The following is a 26383-nucleotide window of genomic DNA, read 5'->3' as shown; positions in this document are numbered from 1 at the left end:
TTTCATCCCTCCTTCTTCTCCTTCGTAAATAAAGTTCTTCATATGTGTTAGACTGTTTTAAATAAAATTCTTATCTGTATGTGGAAACAGGAGAAAAATGGGCCGAAGAGATAGGTAGGTAAACACCTTGAATTGAATTCCCTGTTTACTAAGCTTGTCTTTGACACAGGCAGTGAGGATAGAGGCACTGTAGTGAAGTGATTAAAATTAATGGCTGTGGAGTCAGATGTACATCTATCTTGCTTTTTCCTCTCTGGGCAAATGACCTAATCCCTCGGTGCCTCAGATTCTCCATCTGCAGTATGGGGAGAGTGGGTGCTGTCTCTGAGGGTTGTTATAGTGATTAAATGATGAAATTCATGTAAAGTATGTAGCGATGCCCAGAACAAAGGAAACATTCCACAAATGTTAGTTACTATATACTGTTTCCAGCTGAAGAAAGCAATTTCAGGAGAAAATACTAGAGCTGGTAAAAACACGTTTGTTGGTCATGAAATATTGGCGTGGTAAAGTATCTTTTACAGCAGTTTTTACTTGCAACTCATACATAAGGTGTAGAAGAGGTCCTTAAAACTTTCAGAATAGATAAAACTCATGAGGAAGAATGCAGAATTTAAAAGAATAAGACTGAGAATTTAATCTAGGATTCAGTTCAGTTCAGTTGCTCGATCGTGTCCGACTCTTTGCGACCCCATGAATCGCAGCAAGCCAGGCTTATTCCTAAATTTATTGTAGGGCAATGGTTTTCTATGATAATTGGGGGAAGTCAGTGCTATGATATCTGCTGTGACTATTGGCTTTTGATCCATCAGCTTTTCTTAGCACCCTCACCCCAACCCCTTTAATGGAATCCTCAATATTTTTCAGGTATCCTGCAGTTGTGTAATTCACGGGACCCTTCTCCGGCCCCTTTGAGGAAGCTTCATCAGTCTTAAGTGTCTCAAAGTGTCATCTTTGGACCAGTAGTATTAGCATCACATTGGAACTTGTTAGAAATGTAAATTCTGGAACCCCGCCCCCCCCCCCTGCCACCTCAGACCTACTGAATCAGAAACTCTGGAGGCAGGACCCCATTTGACTTCTAGTGTGGTTTCCAACTCAGGTAGCATAAGAAGAGCTGAGCGTATAATATAAACGAACCACACCTTCCGGATGGGGAAAATTTTGAACTGGGAGTCCTGTGCCACAGCTAAAGGGATCAGCTACTGTTTGGCCAGTAGTCGTTAAGAGACCACTAGTGGATCTCATCTTTGTATTTAATAGATTTTAAAGTGCTGGCAATGAGTTGAAAAAATTTTGATACCCTTATGAAGGTCAAAGAAAATTCAACTATAAGCAAATAAAACCAACTTCAGGAATGTGACCTTAGTTTGTGATCTCTTATGTGGAAGTTTTGTTGTGTGTAAAACTTGCTTCATTTCACAGGTCATTATTTTAGATTAAATTTCTGATGTGGAAATTTTTTTGGTCATGGGATAAGGACAGGTTTAAGATTTTTGATAAAGGTTATATTGTTCTCTAGAATGAAACTGCTGTTTCATAAGCAGTGTTTTCATGAAACCTAGCAGACTGTAGGTACCTTTTTTTTCCCCCATGACTTTTAAAATTTGACTAGTCAAGGAGCATCCTTCAAATTTTGCTTATATTTACTAATGTAATTTAACCCTTGCTTTGTATTTATTGGCCATTTGTATTTTTACATAAATACATTTTGCCCGCATTTGTATTTTATATAAATAAATCTTCCATGGTCATTTGCTTATGTGTCCTTTTGAATTGATTCATAAGTGCAAATTGGTTTCCCTAGCTTTCTGTTTGCCTTTTAATTTGTATGTTTCTTGAATTATAGAAGTTTTGAATTTGTTGTAGTCAAATCCATCAGTCTTGTCAAATTCTCTCAAAAAATCCCATTGGGATTTTCATTGGAATTAGATAAAATTTATTAACTAATAACCTTAATTAAAAATTTGTGGCTGCCTTCCCAGTTGTTCACAGGCTACTGTGAACCACTGTGGATAAGATACTCCCTTCCTCACCTCCAGCATCACCAGTGTTCATTCATTTAGCATACATTTATTGAAGGCTTAACTGCCTGTGAGGAGACTACAGTAAGCCCCCTGCATACAAAGGCATTCGATTCCAAGAGCATGTTCATAGTCCAGTTTGTTCATAAGTCCGACAAAGTTGGCTGGGTACCCAGTTAACACAACTGACTGTATAGAATTGTATTCTAATAGATTTATAATTCTTGTCAAACAAATAATACATAAAAAGCAATGAAATAAAGCATTTTTAATGTTAGAGTACCTTAAAAAGTACAGTAATACAATACAACAACTGGCCACCAGGGGCTGGCATCGAATGAACAGGCGAGAAGAATTACTGACTGGAGGAGAGAGAGGAGGTGGGCGATGGTAGAGCTGAAGGATCGTTGGCAATAGGAGACAGGGCAAGCGGCAATGTCACTCACACCTGATGTTGATGGCACAGGTTCTGGTGGTTCCTTGCTGGATTCAGTTCTATCTACTCTTGAAAAAATGATCCAGTGATGTATGGGTATTAGCTCTTTTTTTCTTGTTAGATGACATGGGACAACATATGCTAGACACATGAACTCACTTATGTGATGGGACATACAAACACATTTCTGCATCTTTAAAGGTTGCCACTTGGAGGTTTGTGTGTAGGCGACTTACTGTATTTAGTTTGCAGGACTACATTAGTGAATAAAACAAAAATTCCTTGTGATACATTAGTGAATAAAGCAGGGAACTACATTGCTTGAAGAACTGAGGCAATCAATAAATGAATAAACATATATCAAGTGGTAAGTGCTGTGGAAAGAAGGCAAGGTCAAGGAGAGGGTAGCAGCAGCAGCTTTACTATTTTGTGTTGGTCAGAGTAGGCTTCTTCCATAAGGTGACCCCACGAAAATACAGAAGCATTGCCCAAGGATAACTGGGAAAAGAAAGTGTTCCAAGACAACAGCCATATAAGTCAGAGAATGGAGGATGAGAATTCGTTAGCCTTTTAGGAGCTTTTACCCTGGGTTAAAATAGGTTCAAGGCATGAGAACCACTCAGGAGGCTGATGCCATTTCCAGGTGAGAGATGATGGTTGCATGGTTGAAGTGGTCTGAGATGAGGTGTATTTTGAAGGTTGAGCCAAAAAAGTTTCTCATGGATTAGACATGGTTGTGAGAGAAAGAGAGGAATTGAGGATAACAAGTTTTTCAGCTTGAGATACTGGAAGAAACTTTCTTTCTTTCTTTTTTTTTTTTAACAGAAGAGGAGGGGACTATCAACAGATTTTTGGAAGGATGTGAGAATTTTAGTTTGGGAACACTTATTTTGTATCTGGCCAATTTTGTAGCCTTTATTTTATAGCGAACTGTACTTCCAACTGTTTCCCTGTTTTTTTCTCAGGGATTTTTAAAAATTATATTGGAGTAGTTGATTTATAATTCGTTTGTGCTGTACAGCAAAGCGAATCAGTTAAGCATATACATATCTCCACCCCTTTTAGATTCTGTCCCCATGTAGGTCACTACAGAGTATTGACTCTCTAAGGGACTTCAAGATAGACAGTATTGTCCGGGAGCAAAGGTGCTTGCAGGTAAACAGCTCGAGGGATGATTTCTTGCCGTGTCCACCTTGTTGCCTTTGGATTCCTTCTTATAGCTTTATAAGAGTTACTGGGTGCAGCCTCCGGCCGGTTTCCTGATGGTATTCAGATGTGTGGGCTGAGGAGGGGTGTTGTTTGGTTATGTCACCCTACCTTTTTGAGTAATGTTGCTTCTTGATTAACCTGGTGTAATATTCCTTTCCTTCCTAGACATTGAATACCATTTTCCATCATTTTAGCAGCTTTAACTTCTTCTCATTGCCAACTAAATATCCTTTGATATCAAATACAATTTTCTATCCACTTTCATCTAGCTTTTCATTTTATTATTTGAAATTTGTAACGCGGTAAAGAAATGAACTTTTTATTTTTTAAGTTTGGAAGAGATTGGCAATAAATTCACTCACTATCTTTGATTATTAGAAATTCTGTATATGATATCGTGATTGGAAATAGAAATTTATCTTTCCTTTTATGTTCCTACTTTTTTTGAATGAATCCTTTAAGCTTTGGTTTTTAGAAATATGTATCCAGAGATTAGCCAATATTCTTAGTTTCTAGCTCTGTGAAACTTTAAAAGTCTAATTTTCATGAGTTTTTAAGAGGAAGTTGTTGGAGTGCAGGTTGGGTTTCAGTAATCATTTACTATCTAAAACTGGAAAAAGAATTTTTCTTAATGCTGTGGTAATGTGGATACCCTTATCATACAACATATCCTTCCACTTTATGTACTCCTGTATATGTATGCATTTGTGTGTGTGTTTCTTTTTAATTGGATTTCTGAACTCAGGACACTGTTGTTACTGTATGCTTGACTTTAATTTAAAAATAATACACACCTGTGACACTACTGCCCAAGTCATTCCTGTTTGCCTAAAATATTGTAGAGAGGACAATTGACAGTTACAGTAGGGCTTCCCTGGTGGCTCAGGTGCTAAAGAATCCACTTGCTGCCAGTACAGGAGACCTGGGTTCAATCCCTGGGTCAGGAAGATCCCTTGGAAGAGGAAATGGCAACCTACTCCAGACTTCTTACCTGGAGAATTCCATGGACAGAGAGCCTGATTCGTTACAGTCCATGGAGTTGCAAAGAGTTGGACACGACTGAATGACTAACACTGACTGAATAGAATCTTTGTTGGAGGGGCAGAAATGCTAAGATAGTTGTAAAACATGGGCACACAGCCTTTAAAGCTTCCCCAGGGATCCCTATGTTACTTTTGCTTGTCTTTAAACTTTACAAAAGAGAGTATAAGTTGTCTTATTGGGATTTTCAACATTATGTTACTAACATTTAAAAATCTGTAATTTTTTTCCATATAGCTGTAGTTCATTCATTTTCACTACTCCACTGAGCAAATAATACTGTGATTTATCCATTCTTCTCTTGGTGTGCATTTGGTTTTCCCTCGGGTTGTCTTATTTTATAAATATGTCCAATGCTATTACTCTGAACGTTCTTGAACATGCCTCCTGCTATATATGTGCTGAGGGTTGGATGAGGGGACAGTTGTGTCTCCATGAATTAGAATTGCTAGGTGGGAAAATAGGAAAAGGAGTACGGCAAGGCTGCTTATTTAACTTCTATGCAGAGTTCATCATGAGAAACGCCGGGCTGGAAGAAGCACAAGCTGGAATCAAGATTGCCGGGAGAAATATCAATAACCTCAGATATGCAGGTGACACCACCCTTATGGCAGAAAATGAAGAGGAACTAAAAGCCTCTTGATGAAAGTAAAAGAGGAGAGTGACAAAGTTGGCTGCAAGCTCAACATTCAGAAAACTAAGATCATGACATCTGGTCCCATCACTTCATGGGAAATAGATGGGAAAACAGTGGAAACAGTGTCAGACTTTATTTTTGGGGGCTCCAAAATCACTGCAGATGGTGACTGAAGCCATGAAATTAAAAGACGCTTACTCCTTGGAAGGAAAGTTATGACCAACCTAGACAGCATATTCAAAAGCAGAGACATTACTTTGCCAACAAAGGTCCGTCTAGTCAAGGCTATGGCTTTTCCTGTGGTCATGTATGGATGTGAGAGTTGGACTGTGAAGAAGGCTGAGCACCAAAGAATTGATGCTTTTGAACTGTGGTGCTGGAGAAGACTCTTGAGAGTCCCTTGCACTGCAAGGAGATCCAGCCAGTCCATCCTAAAGGAGATCAGTCCTGGGTGTCATTTGGAAGGAATGATGCTAAAGCTGAAACTCCAGTACTTTGGCCACCTCATGTGAAGAGTTGACTCATTGGAAAAGACCCTGATGCTGGGAGGGATTGGGGGCAGGAGGAGAAGGGGACAACAGAGGATGAGATGGACATGAATTTGAGTGAACTCCGGGAGTTGGTGATGGACAGGGAGGCCTGGTGTGCTGTGATTCGTGGGGTCACAGAGTCGGACACGACTGAGCGACTGAACTGAACTGAAAGTATGCAGACGAACTGAACTGAAAGTATGCAGATGTTCAACTTTATTGGATATAATGACTGTTTCTGTTATTACTACCTAGCAAGCCACCTCAGACCGAATGGCATGAAACAGTGTTTATCTTATTCTTGTAGATTCTCTAGATCAGAATTCAGAATACAGTTGGAATGGCCGGTTTCTGATACGTGATGTGTGGGGCTTCAGTTTGATAAGACACAAGGCTGGGGGCCAAAATACCTGGGACTAGAGAATCATTTCCAAGATGGTTCCTTCACTCACATGTGTGGCATCCTGTTAGGGATGCCTCGGTGGCTTTGGTCTCTTTAGTGTGACAGCCTCAGGGGGGTCAGACCTCTTACATGGTGTATCTTTGTTTCACAAACAAGGGTGGAAGCTTCCTGTTCATTTAAAACTGTCCTGAGAAGTCACCTAGCATCACTTCCATCATATTCTATTGCCTGAAGTGGTCACAAACCCTCTCAGGTTCAGAGGGAAGAGACAGAACCCCATCTTTTAATGGGAGGAGTGTCAAAGAATTTGCAACTGTATTTTAAAACCACCATAACAGTTTATTCCAGAGCTAGATGTACCAGTTTATAGTTTTTAAAAATGTAATTTTAAATATTATTACAGATTACTACTGATTGTTTTGCTGCTTAAAAAACATTTCAAGCACTCTAGAAGCTGTGTGCCTGCCTGTGTGCTCAGTCACATCCGACTATGCGATCCCATGAAATGCAGCCCGCCAGGCTCCTGTGTCCATGAGTTTTCTCCAGGCAAGAATACTGGAGTGGGAATCTTTCCAACCCAGGGATCGAACACGAGTCTTCAGCATCTCCTACATTGGCAGGTGGATTCTTTACCCCTGAGCCACCTAGAAAGCCCCTAGTAGCTGTAGGCCTGTAGAGTTTTGTTATGTGTATAAAACAGTTCCCCAGTACCAAGCTATGAAAGAGGAAAAATGATGGAACTTTTACTTGCTGTTAGAAAAATTTTTGAATTCTTTTGGAGAGTTGAACCGAAATTGTTGGATGGACTACTAATGAAGGCCTTGAGATTACATTGTACTTAGAAGTGAAGGGGGCCACTGATGGAGGCTGAACAGGGAAGTCGCAGGATGAAACAATTGGGTTACTATTCTTCTTGATCTGCTTTAAATGTTTTGTGCCTTTATAGGAAAGAATCTAATAGTTTTAATAGATTATTTTTATCAGTGTTTATCCTTTGAGGAATATATGTAACTGGCTATTTCTAGCAGAATCTAAATTACTGAATGTTTCAGTTTTGTGTGGAAGAAAGTTGTGTGTGTCATTAGGGGTCTCGTGTATGTAGTTGGAAGTTGGGGGTCTAGTTCTTAATCTTTCATAAGTCTTAGCAGATCATTCACTTTATCATTTTCATTAAGAGACTTAGTTCCTGGAGTCTTTCTTTTCTTCTGTGACTCTGTGATTAGTGATGTGAGTTTCAAACTAATCACAAAATGTGAGCTGGGTCAAACTGTTTCTATTATATTTTTCAACCCTCCAGGCTCCCTCTCAATTCATCTTGTTGAAAACTACCCCTGGGAGTGGGGTGGGTAACTCACTCTGCAGCAGTCAGGTGGCATTCAACAGGTGTCTATGAACAGCTTAAGCATTTTACAGTCACCCTCTATGATGACCCTATCTGCTAAGTCATTTCAGTCGTGTCCGACTCTGTGTGACCCCATAGACGGCAGCCCACCAGGCTCCCCTGTCCCTGGGATTCTCCAGGCAAGAACACTGGAATGGGTTACCATTTCCTTCTCCAATGCATGAAAGTGAAAAGTGAAAGTGAAGTTGCTCAGTCGTGTCCGACTTCACGACCCCATGGACTGCAGCCTTCCAGGCTCCTCCATCCATGGGATTTTCCAGGCAAGAGTACTGGAGTGGGGTGCCATTGCCTTCTCCTTGACCCTGTCTGTCTCTGGGGAAACATTAAAAGTTGCAGGTGCTTATTTTGTAGTTGCCTTAGCACTTCTGCCCTTCACAAAGATGATCTTTATTGACTTTCCTAGAGCTGTTTGGATTGTTCAAACACACTTTTTGGTGGGAGTGAGATTGTTGTACAAATGAACTTTCTCTTTTATCATGTCACAGTGAAGTTTTTGTCTTTAGTTTGAATTTACATGTAGTTCTGAAAAGCTGTACATGCGTGCTGCCATGTGATACACCTGGAACATTATTTTCATCTCTAGAGTGTGTATTTTTCCTACGATTTCTGTTTAGCTTTTAGGAGCTGTATGATTGGTGGTAGGGGGAGTAGTGCTGTTGAACTGTGTAGCTTTATACTGTTTGCTCTAATGCAGCAGAGGAGAAAGAAAAACAGTTTTAACCTTTTGTTCTTCAAAATAATTATTCTTGTCTTATGTATAAAAACAGCTGAGTGTTGTAAAAGAAAAACGGGAGCAGTTTCAGAGAGATGAACCTTTACCTAGTCAGATCTTTAGAGGGTGCCTAAATCAGAAGGATAGACTGGAAAGAAATTTGTTCCAAACCTTATCTGGGCGGAATCTTTCTTGTGTGATGTGTGATCTGAAAAGAAATTGACATTTTTGTTGAAATGCTGAAGCAATTGTTTGATTAACTTTACTGGGATTAAGCCTAGTTTCTGGAATTTAGTTACTTAAATCACTCCGTTGTCTGTCAGTTTTAGTGCATTAGTGACTAGTGGGTACCTTGTTTGTAGGAACATACCTAAAAACTGAGCAAGATGTTGAGTCTCCTGTTTATTTATAGTGTGTCACTTAGGAGCAAACAGGGGTAGAATTTTGGAGCTATAAGGACCTTAGTGATCAATCAAGTGATCAATCAAGGGCCATGCATATAGAATAGATTGGGGGCTTGATTTCCTTTAATAGTGAAATTCTTTCCTTTTTTCCCTTTTTTTTAAAAACATGTTGCTATTTAGATGATTGGTGTATGTTTTCCTTTTATTTATATGGTTTTGCTTATTTCTAAGAATAAATCATCAGGCTTAATTTTATGTAAAATGTCAAATATGGTAGCACTGATCAGGTAGTCTTATTTCTGAATCCATAAAATAGGTGTTAAATTTTTAAAAGACAGCATTTGCATTACTGTTACCTGTACCCAGTTACAGAAGCCAAAGTAATTTTTAAAATCAGAAATTAAGTCTTAGCCCATGTTGGTGTACCGTACTCATATGAGCATCTTTTCCTGACATTTGCTCTAAGAGCTTGAATGACTGAATTGACTTCTGACTGAGAACGTCATTTACTCTTTTGGGTCTCATTTTGACCATTTAAAAATTGAGATGTTTAGAGATACTATGGTTTCTTTCAGTTTTAAAATTTGGGACATGTTTTGAGAGGATGATTTAGATTTAAACTTGGCATCATTGTTTGGTCAACATCCCAGGACTTAAAAGTCTATATGAGTCTTGTAACTAAGGGAAAGAATTTTGTTGCAGCATCTGGAGTGAATTGAGCCTTTCAGATACCTATCTAATTATAAATAATATCTTCTTCCCCCTAGTTTAAATTACAGCTGTACGTACAGGATGTGTACTTACGCCAGTGGTCATAGGTGTAAGTACATCACATCTTATAAAGTTCATCATATCTTAAAAAGAAAGCACCTTGTAAGTTTTTTTTTTAAGTGCAGCTTACAGGTTTTATAGATAAGAGAACTGAGCAGTAGTTTTAAGGTCTGCCTTATAGAGCAAGGTTTCCCAAACTCAACTCGAATTGACATTTTAAAATTTATTTATTTTGTTTATATTTGGCTGTGCTAGGTCTTAGTTTGCGGCATGTGGTATCTTCAGCCTTTATTGCAGTGTGCAAACTCTTAATTGTGGCATGTGGGATTTAGTTCCCTGACCAGGGATCAAACCCAGGCCCCCTGCATTGGGAGCATGGAGTCTTAGCTACTGGACCACCCACGAAGTCCCAGGGACTGGTTCTTAATGAGTTGGGAATAATTACTGTGGTTATTTCTCAGTGATCTTGAATTTGTGAATAAGTTTATCTTCATCACTTTTATTTATTTGTTTATAGTGAAAGGGACCACTACAGAATAATTGACCTGTGAAGCCGTCTCCCTCATCACCCTCCAGCTCTCATTACATACCCTGCTGAGCATGTTGGAACTCGATTAAAACAAAAGACATTTGGTCTCAGGTTCCTGTTTCCCAAGGGTGTTTAAGGAATACACATTTACCAAAACAAATATTTGTCATTGGATGGAAGGGCACGGAGTGCCTTAACAGTAGCTGAGTTAGTTCAGCTGGGTATGGTAGTGAGAGCAGCAGCAGCTACCACTTCCTGAATACTTGCCACAATGCTAGGCATTCGTTGGCACTGTGATGCAGATCACCACTTGCTTTTGTCGCCTAGTTGTTCCGAGGACGTGTCTCTGTGTCTTCAGTCATTCTGCACTGCAAGCTAGTTTGATCTCTGAGGGCTCACTAGGTCATTAAAATGCTTTCATAAAGGTTTTGTGGGAGGTGGGGTGGAGAGTGTGTCTATATACTATGTAGTAAACAAGAACTTTGACAGAATAATTTTCAAGTGCATAGGGAAAAATGTTCAAAAGATGCCAAGAAAACTTAGAGATACAATATCTTGTATCATATAATTCAAGATTCTAACTATTAGTAAATGGTATGAAAGAGCATGGTAATGTGGAGATGATGTGTGAATTCTGTTTTACTGTGTGTAAAAGCATCCAGAACATTCACAGGACCCTCTGTGAGCATCCATTCAGGTTGTGTATAGTTGTTATTAAGAATATAGCTTTGTAATATAGCTTTATTTTTCCTGGTCTGTGTGGGTTTAGAATAACAGTGTGGACTGTAATTTCATGTTTCCCTCTGGCAAGACAGACTTGCCAGAGTGGTTTCTGAGATCTGGTACCAAAGGAGAAAGGGGTTAGCTTCACTCTAAGGTTACATTGGGGACAAGGATCATACTTCCTTGTAAGGTATGGGAAAGTGGCAGGGGTTGGGATGGGTTTTGAATACAGTTCATTTTGAGATGTTTCTTAGAGATTCAGAGGGAGGTGGTGAAAACAGGTGGGTATCAGAATCTGGAATTTGGAGGGAGGGGCAGTCTTGGCTAAAAGATAAGAACTTGAGGATCAGAAACACAGATGATACTACTTAAAGCTATGAGACTGGCTAAGATCACCTAGGAAGTGAGTATAGAAAAGAAGATTTATAGGTGTGGGCAGTTGGAGTCTTAGAAGGAATTTTTTAAAAAGGCAAGAGAAAAACCAGGGTAATTCTTGTTTTAAAATACAAGTGAAGAAAGGAATTTGAGGAGGAGCAAGTGATCACCTGTTTTAGACTGCCGATAGGGTAATGATGATAAAGACTGAGAATTGGAAGTTGGGTTTAGCACAGTGGAGATGCTGGTGACCTTTACTAGCTATTTTAGTGCAGTTGCTGGGGTGAGAGCTTGGATTTAAGAGAGAATGGTAATGGGGAGAGAGAGATTAGACACAGTGAATATTTGCTGCAAAAAGGTAAGCGAGAAATAGGATAATGCTTCCCCTGGCCTCTTACTGTGAGCTTGCTGCAGGGCTGGCCTGCCATCCTGAGTGGTACTCCCCTTCCACCCGCCAGAGGAATGAACCTTTCTGGGCCCCTTTTTGTTGAATGTAAGTTTTTACATGCCCTGTCACTATATCATTATTCTAGTCCTGACGTCAGTAATCCACCTTCCTCTTTTCAGTCTTTCCAGAGTTGTTCTTAGGTTACCTTTTGCATTATTTCTAGGGTTTATAGTTGTGTTTAGCAGGGATGAGCTGGAAGAAGAGTCTAAAGCATATTGCCTGGACCAGAAGTTCTTCTATTAATACTTATTTTTAAAAACTGGAAAGTTAACTAACAAATTGATTTTTGATTCAACTTCATTTTCTTGAAGATGTATCATTTATTCCTAAACCTCAGTAGCTCTGAGTAATATTTTCAAAAGTATGTTCTTACACACTTCATGCATATGATGGAACACTAAGCTTGAACACTGATAAGAGCTTTTGTTCTTTTCATCTTTTCAACAGCTGGCTCAGTGTCAGTGGCAGGCCTCGAATTTGGAATTTAGTGTTCAGCTGACTCTAAACACTATGCTCTTCCCAATAAACTGTATTTTATTTTTAAAGTGAGAAGAAAACGTTTCTCTGTAAGAGTTTTTGATCATTCTAGAGATGGCCAGAAACAAGTTCTCCCTGTGGAATAACTTGCTGATACCCTCCCTCCCCTGCTGCTTCCTTGTCCAGACTCTGTACTGTTGACTCTCCTTTAAAGAACCCAAGCTGGGGAGTAGTGTGATGTTTATGAGAAGCTTCTGAGTCCCATGCTGCTTGTAGTAGGTACTTCAAGTTGTAAGGTGTGGTCCTAGTCAGTCTCTTGCTTTGGTGAGTGAGCTAGATCAAATAATAGCAATTTACTGTTAATACTCTTACACTTTAATGTATGGCTTTTGAGTGAATGGGATTATTTAACTATTTAGAATTTTTCATAGGAGAAATTAGTATTACATACAGAATTTGAATATTCTAGCCTCAGTTTGATTATTGAAAGATTCTAAAATGGAAATCACTTTTATAAAGCGATGGATTCTCTAGGCAGAACAGTAGACAGAAACTTGATTGGTTCACTCTGGAGGAGCCATTCTGGATTAGCAGTTATTTTAATAGCTGAGATCTTTTCAGTACTAACTCTGTCATTTTCCTTTCTTCTAGAAACATAGCAGATTCCTACACTCTAAAAAAGGCACGGTAACTAAGCCAGTGTTTTGTTCTGAATCTTCATCCCTCCAGTTCAATGTCCAGTTCTCAACCAGCCACAAAGAACTGTAAACCATTTCCATCGTTTGTAAGGCTTTCTCCATTAGAACAGTTAAGTGTGTCTAAGGCATTCAGGTCTTTCAGACTTAATTTAGATGTTTTTGAGTTTGAAAATAAAGCAGAGCCAAAATAAGTCTCATTTTTTTATATTTCCTGAGAATTCCTTATTCATAAATTATAATACATAGATGCAGATAACATTGAAGACTGATGAGCAGCTAAAGCACACAGTAAGTAGTGCCTGTAGGAAGGCATGGATAATCTAGTTGCAGATCAATCATATATAAGGCCTGACTTGGAAACATAGAATACATAAGTAACAAAATAAGGGGACCACACTAAGCTTGAAGAATACAAAGTAATAAATTGTGAGATACAAATCAGCAGGAAAGACTCCAAGATGGAGGTGGTTTTTAGGAATAAAAGATGTTAATAGATATTTCCTGGGATGTTAATAGATATTTCCTGGTTGTAGTCTTGCATAGAACAAACATAATGGCCTGAGGACTGCTGAGAGTCTGTTGGAGAATTATTATGTTTCTTTCTTTTATTGTGCCTGGCAGGTTATATATTATGTATATGTTACCATGTGTAATAAAGAGTCCGACAGATGGGCATTGAGAGCAGTTTGAAGTACCTTATATAATTCTTTAAAGGTTGGGTGTGGTTTTTTTTAAGCATATATCTCAGTCTTAAAAATGAAAAAATTGAATGTGCAAATAATTTATCTGCTGATCTACAGAATAATAAAAGACAAACTAAAGATTGTTTAGAGGTGTCAGTTTACAAAGTTTAAAGGTGTGGGCTTTGTGACAAGAGTACAATTAGCAGAATTCACAAATACGGGAAATTCTAAAGGACAGATAGCTCTGTTTCTTCCACAAATAAATTGTGAGTGGAGGGTGGGGAGGGGAGGAAAACTTAAAATTTGAGGTGTTTTAACCAAACACAGTGTGTGGATCTTACTTGACTTTGATTTGGGCTGACCAGTTGAGATGATCCAGGAAATTTGAATAACTAGTAGATATTTGACAGTAAGGAATTTTTTTTTTAATATAAAAGTATATATGTAAAGTGAATTTACCTTTTGGAGACACAGATAAAATCATATGCCAGATGTAATGATCTGATCATGAGAATTGGCTTCAAAATCAGTCTGTAAGGAAGAGGGATAGATGTTTTGGATGTGGTAAGATTGGCCAAGAGTTGATAGTTTAAGCTAGTTGATGGTTATATGGGAGTTCATTATCCCTTAGCTAGTATTAAAATGTTTTTCATTTAAAATAAGAGTTCCAAGATAAATCAAAGAACATGGACCAAGGTCAGGATTGCTTATACTGTTTCATAATATTAACATGGATTAGAGTCCTATGGGATTTGACCCTACCTGCCTAGATCCAGTGTCAACTCCAGTGCAGTTTTCTCCTTCACTGTCAAGAGCTCCAGCTCCATTACCTGTATACAAGTTGTTTCTTCTTCCTAAGACATACCACAACCCTCATTCACAATCTTCTGTATCTCTCCATAACCTCTACCCGTTACCTCAGCAAGTTTGCTTGTTCAAGTCCTAACTACTGTTTGGCGCTCAGGTTGTTTATACCACAGAGAAATTTTCTAGATCCCCCAGTCTAAATCTGATGTCACAGTTATTATCTCTTATCTCACGTTTTGCATGATTAATTATTAACATTTGTCTTCCCCATTAAACTCTTTGAGTCAGCATTTTTGTTTGTTATTGTGTCCCCAGCACCTAGTATAATCCCTGGTAAATAAAATAATAGGTCTTAAGTATTTGTTAAATGGAGGGGAGAAGGGAGAAAGAGTTCCTATGGATTGAAAGCTTGGCCGAAATAATATGCCAAAGTACACAAATCTTATTTCGGTTTCGGGGGTAATCTGACTTCAGCGGTGAGACAGAAGGGTCAAGTGTTCAACCCCGAATCTTACCAGGATGAGTTGGCTCTGGAACGTTTACTTCCTATTGCTGCAGAACAGCTCTAGAAAGCTGATATAACCTAGAGTGACAGCCACAGTGTCTTAACCCATTCTCATCTATGAGTTTTGTAGCTAAAATGTGGGATATTTGACGCTAGACAGTTTGGTTCTCCTTCCCTACCCACCCCCCCCAACTTTATTTCCCTCATCTCTAAATTTGTGGCCACGGGGATAATGTCATTGAAGTTCTGACTGAATACAGTGTCAGTTTTAGTGAACTACTCTGGATTTTATATTTAGAGTAGAACTGCTTTAGGTGTCTTTGAAGCCCAACACTCAAGACACTCTGAGAATTCTGTTGCTGATTGAAAACACCCATTTCCTGATTATGTATGCCTCTTAAGAGATTTTCTCTCTTGTCCTCTTTTGTACCTTTTATGATACGGATTTAAAATCCAAAGTTTATATTTATTTAATAATTGTTCTTTTCTGATATACATATTGTACTTTACAGTTAAGATTGTATCATTTTGTGAATACCACATCCTGTGAGGCTGACGTTGCTATTATTTCTAGAGGTCAATTTACACATGTCTAGGATCATACAAAGTAAATAAAAATGAGGACTTGGCTTAAACCTATCTTCCTGCTCTTCTTCTGTTCTTTTCACATTGCTCCTGAGCTTGGTAGTTAATACTTGTATACACATTTTTATATGCTACTCTTAGTAATGTTAAGATTTTCTGTTCTTTCCTGTATTGACCCTAAGCCTTACCCTGGATACTGTGAATCTAGCAGCTGTGTGCTCTGACGTTCGATGATGATCTCAATTTCACGTAGTCTGTTCTATTGGTTTTATAAGTCATCTAAAGAACCTACAGTGTTTCAGAAATTTTGCACTTCTGGAAGTAACACATAACTGTTGAATAGTTTTTGGTAGAACATGGTACTGTGTAACTTGCTGTGGATAATCATTTTACTTTGATTTTGTTACATTTCCAGGTAAGGGAAAAGTATAATCCACCAGCACTGTTCTACTGGACTTAAAGATTTCCCATCCTGGACTAGAACTAGGTGATTTAGCTAAGTCAGGTGTTTGACATGGTTCAATGCCTAACTTTAGTATTACCTTTAGATAAATCAGCTTTTACTGCAGTTTACCTTTGAGAAAAAAGGAAGTGCAGTATCTGCCACTGCTGTCTGTGGCAGCACTGTAGGCAGTGAAGATGGGGTTTATCAGTTGCAAAGAATTGTGTTAGTAATCTCTTTTACAGCTGGCAGTCTTTTCTCTGTGTGAGTAGAAATTGCTTTCCGTGTTGCTTTTCTTAGTGGTAGAACTAAGGTACGTTATTCTTAAGGTGTAGTAAAAAAAAAGGTTTTATCATTAACACCTTTGAAGATTCAGTGGATAAACTTAGTTCTTAAATTTCTTGTCTAGTCGCTCAGTCATGTCCAACTCTTTGTAATCCTATGAATCTTCTTACATCAGAGTCCCCATATTGATCTGTTTGTCCTCTACTAATAAAATATTACATTAACATTATTATTCAAGAGGATTTTAGAGAATTAAAAACAAAAATTAATCCCTTTCTTGTTTTCTCTGTTGACCAACATGTAACTTGAACTCTAAATTTTCTAGTACTTTCCACTATTTAGCTTTCAAGTGTTTACAAATACCAGAGCTTTCTTAGAGGAAATGATTTTTTTGTTCAAGTAAATAATTATTGTTAGATCCCATAGAGCATCTTAAGTTCTCAATATGTGGTAATACTCTAACCCTGTTTTAAAAAAAAAAACAACAAACAACTATTAAAGCCATATAGGTTCACATAGCTAAAAAATAAATCTAAATAAATACTGGTAACATAGCTGGCAATGTTGCAGTTTACTAGTCATGTAATATTACAGAAGCAGTTACTGGTATTGTATCTTTCCATGTTTAGGGACCCCCAAAAAGCAATTCATTGTGTAAAAGTGTAATGGATCTTTCCCACATATGTAGGCAAAGGAAATTTACCAGTAAAATGTTTAATAAAAGCAAGGAACAAAATATTAGTTAAAATGACTTCCCACTCAGGTGGTAGTCCAGTACATGTAGACGAAGTATTTTGGTACAAAGTAAGATAAAAGTTCACAGAAAACAACACCTTAGAAGGCATCCTCGAGTCCTGCACAAAAACAGGGCAATTACTTTACTAATTGTTAGCACAGAGTAAGCAATAGGAAAGAGTTAAAAGACTTCTCAGTGTTGGAATCCACATTTTTTCCTTCTTTACTGATAATGACAACAGTAGAAACCTGTTCATCATTATATTTACATAAGTATCACTCTGCAGTCTTAGTGACATGTTATTTTTAAAGCATGACCCTGCTTTTAAATCACTGTCTCTGATTTTGAGCTGTAAATTATTAAGAGTAATAATTTACATTTTGAATATTAGGGATGAAATTTACCTCTGCCTCTGATAAACTGAATTTCTGTAGCATGTTGTTTTTGGTAAGGAACAAAATACATAAACTCTGTGCTTGAAGCTGTTATTCTTACACTGTTTTGTGTTCAGATTTGCCATTGGAGTGTCGTAACATCTTCACAGCTCACCTCAGGCTTGCTAACTTTACACCTCCCACCTTTGTTAACAATTCGTATTTCTGGCCATGTTGCTGGTATTTTTAACACAAGATACTTTTTGGACACTTAAGGTGGGGTTTTCCATTGTTCATTAATTACAACATGACAACTTCCTACTGAAAATTTTATCTGGTTAGAAACTGTCATATGACAAATGTATTTGTAGAATTTAAACATGTTCATAATTGGGGGTTGTGGTCCTCCCTTAACACTGCCTGTCTTTAATTAGCTTATTAGGCTTCCAAAAAAAAAAAAAATACCGGGAATTAGGTTTTGCACTAGTATTTAGAATAATATTTATCAGGCTGTTCATTTTGACAATAAAAAAATTGAAAGGGGCTGTTCCTTAAAATTTGGGGAAAAAAGTGTTTATCCACCAGAGTTCTTAGGAACTGATATGTTTTAAGGAATTTTCTTTTCCTTTTGTATTTTTAAGTTTTCACATAGTTAAAGTGTTTTCATTTCCTTCTTTTTCCTTGACCTCAAACTAGAAAGAAAAGGAAAAAAAAAAAACTCTTTTGTTTAAGATGTGTCAAAATTCAGAAATAATAAATTTCCTCTTTCCTGCCAATTCAGAGTGCTTGCTGTTGGAACACTTTGGTGAGAAGGCTTCTGAGCTGAGTTCAGGATCCCTGGGCTAGACTGCCAGGATTATTTGTCCACCAAGGGTGACTAAGGAAGAAGTGCTGTAAATTAGCCAAGAAATCATCTTTCCCCACTTTGGTTTTCAACGTTAGAGTATTACTTGGGCTAGCCATTGTCAGTTGTTAAAACACTTTTGTCTGAGAATGAACCTGTCATTAAGTGGATGTTTTGTTAATTTTACTAATCACTTTTTGCCTTCGAAATGCTGCCTTTTATGGTATTTGACTCCCCTTCTACTTTGTTTCGGAGAAGGCAATGGCACCCCACTCCAGTACTCTCGCCTGGAAAATCCCATGGACGGAGGAGCCTGGTGGGCTGCAGTCCATGGGATTGCTAGGAGTCGGACATGACTGAGCAAATTCACTTTCACTTTTCACTTTCATGCATTGGAGAAGGAAATGATAACCCACTCCAGTGTTCTTGCCTGGAGAATCCCAGGGATGAGGGGGAGCCTAGTCGGCTTCTGTCTATGGGGCCGCACAGAGTCGGACACGACTGACGCGACTTAGCAGCTACTTTGTTTTCTTGAAGACTTGGGATTTGTAAAGAACTAGATAAAAACTGGTTTCCTACACATAAGAGTGACAGAAAGTAATAAGATTTGAGGAGATTTTATATAAGAATAGTATTATGTGGTTCATGTTAGGAGTGGTAGCTGAGGCGGTTACCTGGAGTATCCCCGTGGTGGTGGATGGTGGGGATTGGTACTGTGGCAGCTTCAGGAATGAACCTGTGAAACCAAGAGATTTTATAAGATAGGAAGGTTATGAACCTTGAAGAGTAGTGAAAGCTGGAAATAGGACATGAGGATTGACTAGTTTTACTTGTTTTAGTGAAGGGGGAACATTTTTATAGTGCAAGAATGATCCAGAGGTTGCACTCGATGTCTTGAGGTTCTTTTTCTGAATTTGGGCTAGAACTAGACCTGCAGCCAACATTGAACCAGATAATTGTACTAAAGAAGAAAGAATCTCTATATTTTGTACTTATTCCATCAAGATTAGGGAACTGTAAAATGCCTATTTCACTCTACCAGTGGACTGTGTTAAACTTCACTTACAGTCACTTAAAATGTTTTGGTAATGAGTATGGAGGTGGGGCTAAGGGCAGTATGACTACTTTCTTGAAATAGAATTTTGTGGAAGATCATAAAATATTTTGGTTACAGAGTATACCAGATGCCAGGTACTTCCTCTCATATTAAAGTTGCTGTTTTCTATCAGACTTTTAGTTTTTAAAGAGAAGTTGAACCTTATGTAACAGATACAGCTAAAATCTAACTTATCTTTTCCCCTTCCCAAGGCTAAGGAGGACCCTGATCCTGAATTTGTTGTTTATCAGCACTGTACATGTTTTTATGCATTTACTACTTATGTATTGGTAACAAGTCTTATAATTGTGTCTTACTCTTCGTCTTTTTTCTTGGTTGGGGGGTGGGGTTGGGCTGTGCCAGTCTTAATTGGGGCACTCAGGATCTTCAGTCTTCTTTGCAGTATGAGGGATCTTTTAGTTGCTTTCTGATGTTTGTTTGCTTGGTTTTTGTTTGTTTTGTTTAGTTTTTATATAGTTTTTCCATTCCACATTGTTGAGATTTAGTTATGTTGATATATATAGTTATAATTAAATTGATAAACAATATTCCATTAAATTCCTTAACTAGTTGTATGTATCTAAAAAAGTACTTATTTTGTTTATTATTAGTTTTTATATTTTTCCATTTAGCATTGTCTTCTGAGATACAGTCAGGTTGATACAGATAGCTCTAGTTAATTAGTTTCTGTTATTATAGAAAAATCCCTTAAAGGAGTAAATTAGTTTGTTTCCATATGCAAATTAAATTATAACTAATTTTTAGTTGTTACAAACTATTGCAGTGAACCTATTTCTTTATGCACATGTGCAGGTTATATTGTCTGTCAGAAGTAGAATTTCACAGTGGTTGAGTATACACATTTTCCACCTAGCCAAATGTTTCCAGATTACTCTTTAAAAATGGTGATGCTAGTTTTTATTGTTGTTGGCCGTATGTGAATTACTGTTTTCCACATCTACCAACACTTGGGTTTTCCAATCTGGGTTTTAAATGACGTCTTAATATTTCTAATACTTTAACCAAAATCTAATAAGACATGGCATATTTTTATGTACTTATTGGCCATTGGGATTTCTCTTATGTGAATTTTTAATATATTCATCTTCTGTTAGATTGTCTTCTTAAACCTCTTTGTTGGAGTTCTGTTATATATTCTGTCATTTTATTTTTAGTTTTGTATGTTGCAGATATCTTCTGCCAACCAGTTGCTTGCCTTTAACTTTATTAAATATTTTGCAGTTTGTTGAAAGTTAGCTCAGTTTTTTAAAAGAGGTTAAGAAATTCTTCCCTGCCCTGAAGCTTCAAAGATAATCTTGTTAAGTTCAGCTTTTTGGATTTAGGAATTCCAAAACTAGGGAATTATATCATAAAGAAAGGAAGTAATTTTACTTTTTTCATGTAAAGAACTGGCATCTCAATGCCATTTATTGAATAATTCAGTCTTTCTCACTGCTCTGACTGCCCATCTCTTACATGTATCCAGTTCTAAGTTTAGGAGTTCTGTATTCTGTCCCACTGTCTTTTTGTCTTTCTAGACTGCCTTAATCATCATAGCTTATCTTACATCTGCAGTGTGAATGTTCATCATACTTGCTTTAGAATTTCTCTAGTGCTGGTCTTTTTTTTTTTCTTTTTCTTCCTAATGTGAATTTTTGAATGAATGTTTGTAAGCTTCCATTAAAAACCCCAGGAGAGGGGGGTAACTCCTTGGTAATCCAGTGATTAGGACTTTGCACTCTCCCTGCCAAGGGCCCAAAGTCAACCCCTGGTTGCAGAACTAAAATCCCACAAGCCATGGGGCCAAAGAAAGAAACAAAAAAACAAAAAGCCCTATGGGGAATTTGATTGGAGCTTATTTGACTCTGTAAATAGATATGAAAATTGTTATCTTAATCTCTCACCATTTAAGTAGGTCTCTTGGTTTTATTACATTTTATGCAAAGATATTTAGTATATGAAGTTAGCAATTGTTAGTGTTGTAAATAGTGCTTTTTTAAAAAGTGAATATTTTCTACTTGTTGACTTTTGGAAACACTGTTAATTTGAGTATGTTGATCTTTACTCCGCAACTTTGCTGAAGCCTTAGTTAGTTTTATAATTGGTGGTGTCTTGGATTTTCTGTGTAGATCTGTAATCTTTATATGTCTTGAAGTAGAAAATATTTCTGTCTCTTGAGAAATTCTAAAAATTCACAAAAATTGTTTGCCGCCAGATCAGGATACTTGGAAGGCAGTTTCAGCTAGTTAGTTTGGGATGTATTTATATGCGAACAGTTTTATTATCCACGTGGCCTGTGACATATATACACATAGTCTTGAGTTTTTCTTGACACTCAGGTTGGTTTGTATAAGGGTATTTAGACGTTAAAACCTTCCCACTCCCATTTAGCATAAATGTTACTGCTACTCTTGAATTTCACTCAGTTTATTTCCTTTTAGGAGGCGCAGGTCAGAATGGAGATGGGCTGCAGACCGAGCAGCTATTGTCAGCCGCTGGAACTGGCTTCAGGCTCATGTTTCTGACTTGGAATATCGAATTCGGCAGCAAACAGATATTTACAAACAGATACGTGCTAATAAGGTAAGGGATAAGTGTCTGGTCTTTTTCAGCCCAGCTAAAAACTATCATTATCCCCTGTTCCCCATCCTTCAATAACTCTTAACTATGTCAAAGAGAATGATTTAATATGATCTGATATAGCTGTTTAATTTGTTTAAGAGCCTGGTGTTACTTAGCATAATGCAGACAACACTGTTAGAATATAATGTTAGATTAGAATGTGGGTTTAGAACAAAACAGTTTGTGTATCTGGGCTAACAGGGAACAAAGGAAGGTGGGTACGATTTAAGGTAAGCCATTGACCATACCTGCATAATTGTTATATATATGAAAAAGTGGTGATGACTGAGGGTTTTCGTCTTTTTTTTCTTTTTTTAAACTAAAATGTGTTTCTGTTTTGCTGCTTAGCTTCCTTTGCTTTCTTGAGGAAAAATGGATTTTTTTTCTGAAAGATAATTCAGGCAAGATTAGACTCTGGTGATTTCATTTTTTCCTTGTCCTATTTGTGGTGGATTGACTCCTACCATACCGCTTTTGTCTTTAACAGTGATGTTTGTATAATTTTTCTCCTGAAAAATCAAGTTATAAAAATGTCCTCTGCTTATTTGGGGTTTGACTGGGGGATCGATGTACATGGAAAAGAAATCCATTCAGCAAATAGTTGAGTGCCTCCTGTGTACCAGCACCGTTCTCCTTGTGGCAACTCAGGGACAAATAAATATCTTCCTTTCGTGGTGCTGAATTTCTTGCAAGGTACTTTTGGTATTAGCTTGATGCAGTGAACTCCTGGACTGAACATGTGGGTCTAGATGAAGCATCTTCTGCTCCTAAAAATAAGTGTCATGACACTTTTTTGTCCCGCCTTAGTGCTGGTCAAAGCCTTAAGAAAACTGCTATATACTGCAATTGTGAACTGCATGCATTAAATTAATTAGTAGGCCAAAAGTTAAAGGGTGACTAACTGCCAAGATGAACAGAAGAGTGAGGGTTTGAAGTAAAAGTTCTGCAGCCTCCCTAATATATTATATAAGTTTTTATTCCAAACATTATACTGGAGTGTTCTTTGAGCTTCTTCCCCAGATAGAGTTACATGTAATTCTCCAAAAGTTCATTGGAACATAATATAATTGAGGGCAAAGTCCAGAGGATTTAACCTTTTTAAAATAATAATAATAATAAAAATGGGTTCCCCTAGGATAGGGAACATATTAAATCCTGACTAACTTTAAAAATTAGAGCAAATGAGGAATTAAGCCTAAAAATATTCACAGAGGATGGTAAAATTATGCTTTCCTTAGCTCTTTTTCACTAAGAAAATGAAGTGAGATTTGCAGAATATCAGCTAGAATGGTGATTAAAGAAAAATGTCTAGGAGATGGCTGAATATGCCTATTCTGAAGAGAAAAACATTCTTGCTCAGTTAGGGACACCTCATCAGTGTCTGTGTCAAGACTTTTGTAGCCAATAATTAAGTGAGAATTTTCATATTTGAGAACTGGAGTCTCTTAGTAATAACTGAGATTATTAGAATAGTAGTCAGTCATATTTGTTGCTGTATCTATTATATTTGTATACAACTATATGTATTGTGTGTTTATATATGGTCCTCATTATAAAACTACTAGTAAACTCAAAGAGTGGCACCATCATGTCACAGTTCAGTTGCTCAGTCGTGTGTGACTCTTTGCAGCCCCATGAACTGCAGCACGCCAGGCTTCCCTGTCCATCAGGGTAGGGAAGGCTCCATCACCAACTCCTGGCGCCTACTCAAACTCATGTCCATCGGGTCAGTGATGCCATCTAACCATCTCATCCTCTGTCATCCCCTTCTCCTCCTGCCCTCAATCTTTCCCAGCTTCAGGGTCTTTTCAGATGAGTCAGTTCGTCACATCAGGTGGCCAAAGTATTGGAGTTTCAGCTTCAGTCCTTGCAATGAATATTCAGGACTGATTCCCTTTAGGATGGACTGGTTGGATCTCCTTGCAGTCCAAAGGACTCTCAAGAGTCTTCTCAAACTGTCTCACCACAGTTCAAAAGCATCAATTCTTCAGTGCTCAGCTTTCTTTATAGTCCAACTCTCACACCAATACATGACTACTGGAAAAAACGTAACCTTGACTAGACGGACCTTTGTTGCCATAGTAAGTATCTTTACCAGAGTCACAGCACGGATACTTCTGTTTTTGATGCATATTTCAGAGAAGTACTTTGGCAGTGTGCCTCAGTTTACAATCTCACTACCTGTGTGGGAAGATTCTCACTTTTGGTTCCTGCTTTATTCTTTAGCTCATAACTCAGTAGTAATGACAGCAGTTTTGTGAAATTATCAAAAGTCTTCTTATTGTTGTTCAGTTGCTAAGTCGTGTCCAACTCTTTGCATTCCCATGGACTGCAGCATGCTTGGCTTCCCTGGCCTTCACTATCTCCCAGAGCTCAAATGTGTGTCCATTGAGTCAGTGATGCTATCCAGCCATCTCATCATCTGTTGCCCCCTTCTCCCTTTGCCCTCAAACTATATCAAAAGTCTTAGCTATCTCTGAATATCTGGAAAGTGATGGATTTGAAGTTTTATGTATATATTGATTATCCATGGGTTTTTTAATCATTCAGGGCATAATGTTACTACACCAGACCTGGACTTGGTATACCATTTTTGATTCTAGTTCTGACTTAGCTGTCCTAATGTTGGGAAGAAAACACATATTAGCCTTAGTTTCATGGTTTATAACAAGACATTCTAGATTATAGTACTTTTTTTTTTTTTTTGGGGGTCTACAGTATAAATACAAGTCTTAAAAATTCTGACAGGAAGAATAAAAGTAGAACAATAATCGAAATAATATATCAGGAAAAATTACAGCTTTATTAAATATTTATATGATGTCTTTTGGAAACAAATGTATTCGTTTCCTGGGGCTGCCGTACAAGGTTGCACAAATTGGATGGTAAACTTAAAACAACAGACATTTATTTTCTCAGAGCTCTGGAGGCTAGAATTAAATCAAGATGTAGGCAGGACTCTGCTCCTTTTGAAGATCTGAGAGAAAAAATTTCCTTGGCTTTTCATAAGCTTCTGGTGGTTGCTGGCAGTCTTTGGTGTTCCTCTTGTTTATAGCTGCATCACTCCAATTTCTTCCTCCGTCTTCTCTCTCAGTGTGTCTGTGTCTCCAAATTTCCCTCTTACAAGGAAACCAATCAAGTTGGGATTTAGGGCCCATACTAAATGGTTCTTTGTTCCTCTGTCTTCATTTTAGCTTGATGATGTTTGCAAAGACCCTGTTTCCAAATCAGGTCACATTCATAGGTTCTAGGTGACAGATTTTGGGGGGCAAGCACTAGAATTTTCCCCAAAGATAATTAACTTGTGTCTGATCTTCATGTATCACTATAGTGACAGAAGGCTTTGAACATTTACTATGTGCTGAACATTGTACTAAACATTTTGCTGTTATTCACCAATTTAAAGATAAAGAGTCAAAGAGATCAAGTTCATGGTCATACAGCTAAATGAGTGCCAAGCTGAGATTTGAGATTCTGACTGTCGTTCAAATTAGCACTTGCCTTAAATGCTTGACTGTTTTATAAGTTACTTAAATGGGAGATTTTTTAAAACTCCTGTGTTCTAGTAAAGAGATTGGTGTTTTCCTTTCCCATTCTCCAAAGTTAGCCAGAGTTCTACAGGCATTTTCATGAAATCTAGGTTTGGTGGTCAGCTGTACAGTTATAGTTTGTCTTTGGATGGGGAACTGGCGGGTAAGATTTTCTTTTTTGGATTTACTCTTTAGCATGTTAATTTCCTTAAAGTAACCTATTCCAGAAAAGAAAGTATTTGAGACTACTGGATAAGTATCAATTTTCTCTTACAGGCTGGTAATTATTAGTCTGTTTAAGAATAGTGATTCCTGCTGCTCTTTGGAGAGTGGGTACAGTTACTAGGAGCTCTTCTTCATACTATTACGTCTTAACTTGCACATTCAATCAGCTTTTATTTTTTAAAAAGATACTCCCATGTATTAGAATGAGAAAGGAAAATAGCATCTGTACCATGAGTGCATACTATATACAAGTACATTCATGTGTGTTACTTAACGCAGAAAGCAACAGCTTACAGGCTTGTTAGAAACAGAGCTAAATTTGAACTCAGGGCTCTAAATTTATCTGACCCCAAAGCATTTCCTGTCTAATGCATTCTGCTGTGGAATCCTTTTCATCATGTCTCTTAGGCATATTTATTGAAGAAGGTCAACACACAAGGGACCAAGAAGATTCTGTTGGTAAGGGAGACTTCTTTCTCTTAACACACAATCTTCAACATTCATATCTAGTACAAAATATTATCTTTTTTTAACCTTTGTTTTGACTGATCTGTCAGATTCCACAGCCTTGCTAAGGATGAAAGTGTTAATTGGGAATGAGAGGTGGAAGAACTATGAAACTTATGATAGATAAGGTGCTGAATGGGAATAACCTGAAATACTTGTCTTCAGAATTGATGTAAAATAGTTGCAGTCCATCTTAATGGAGTTCTAAGGCCTTGTGGCTAGCCATGTCTTGCCTACATAGCCCAGGATGACCTTTACGTAGCCCAAGACAATCTTGTGGAGCTGGTCTACAGTGTACCCACTGATCTATCTAAGATGGGCAG

The 26383-nt window shown here is 37.7% G+C and overlaps 1 protein-coding gene across 5 annotated transcripts in view; it reads left to right on the top strand.

Moving 5' to 3' along the window:
- KANSL1 (KAT8 regulatory NSL complex subunit 1) overlaps positions 1-26383 on the top strand; it is a 173396-nt gene that overhangs the window by 95512 nt on the left and 51501 nt on the right. For all 5 annotated transcript variants that reach the window (XM_070390012.1, XM_070390011.1, XM_070390013.1 and 2 more), the window contains one exon: positions 21618-21759. In XM_070390012.1, coding sequence (XP_070246113.1) covers positions 21618-21759 — 142 coding nt within the window. The remainder of the gene's footprint in view (positions 1-21617; positions 21760-26383) is intronic.

Source organism: Bos mutus, chromosome 19 (genome assembly GCF_027580195.1).
Source record: "Bos mutus isolate GX-2022 chromosome 19, NWIPB_WYAK_1.1, whole genome shotgun sequence".
Classification (NCBI taxonomy): Eukaryota; Metazoa; Chordata; class Mammalia; order Artiodactyla; family Bovidae; genus Bos; species Bos mutus.
Note: the sequence above shows the minus strand (reverse complement) of the source record. Positions and strands in the feature narration are given on the sequence as shown.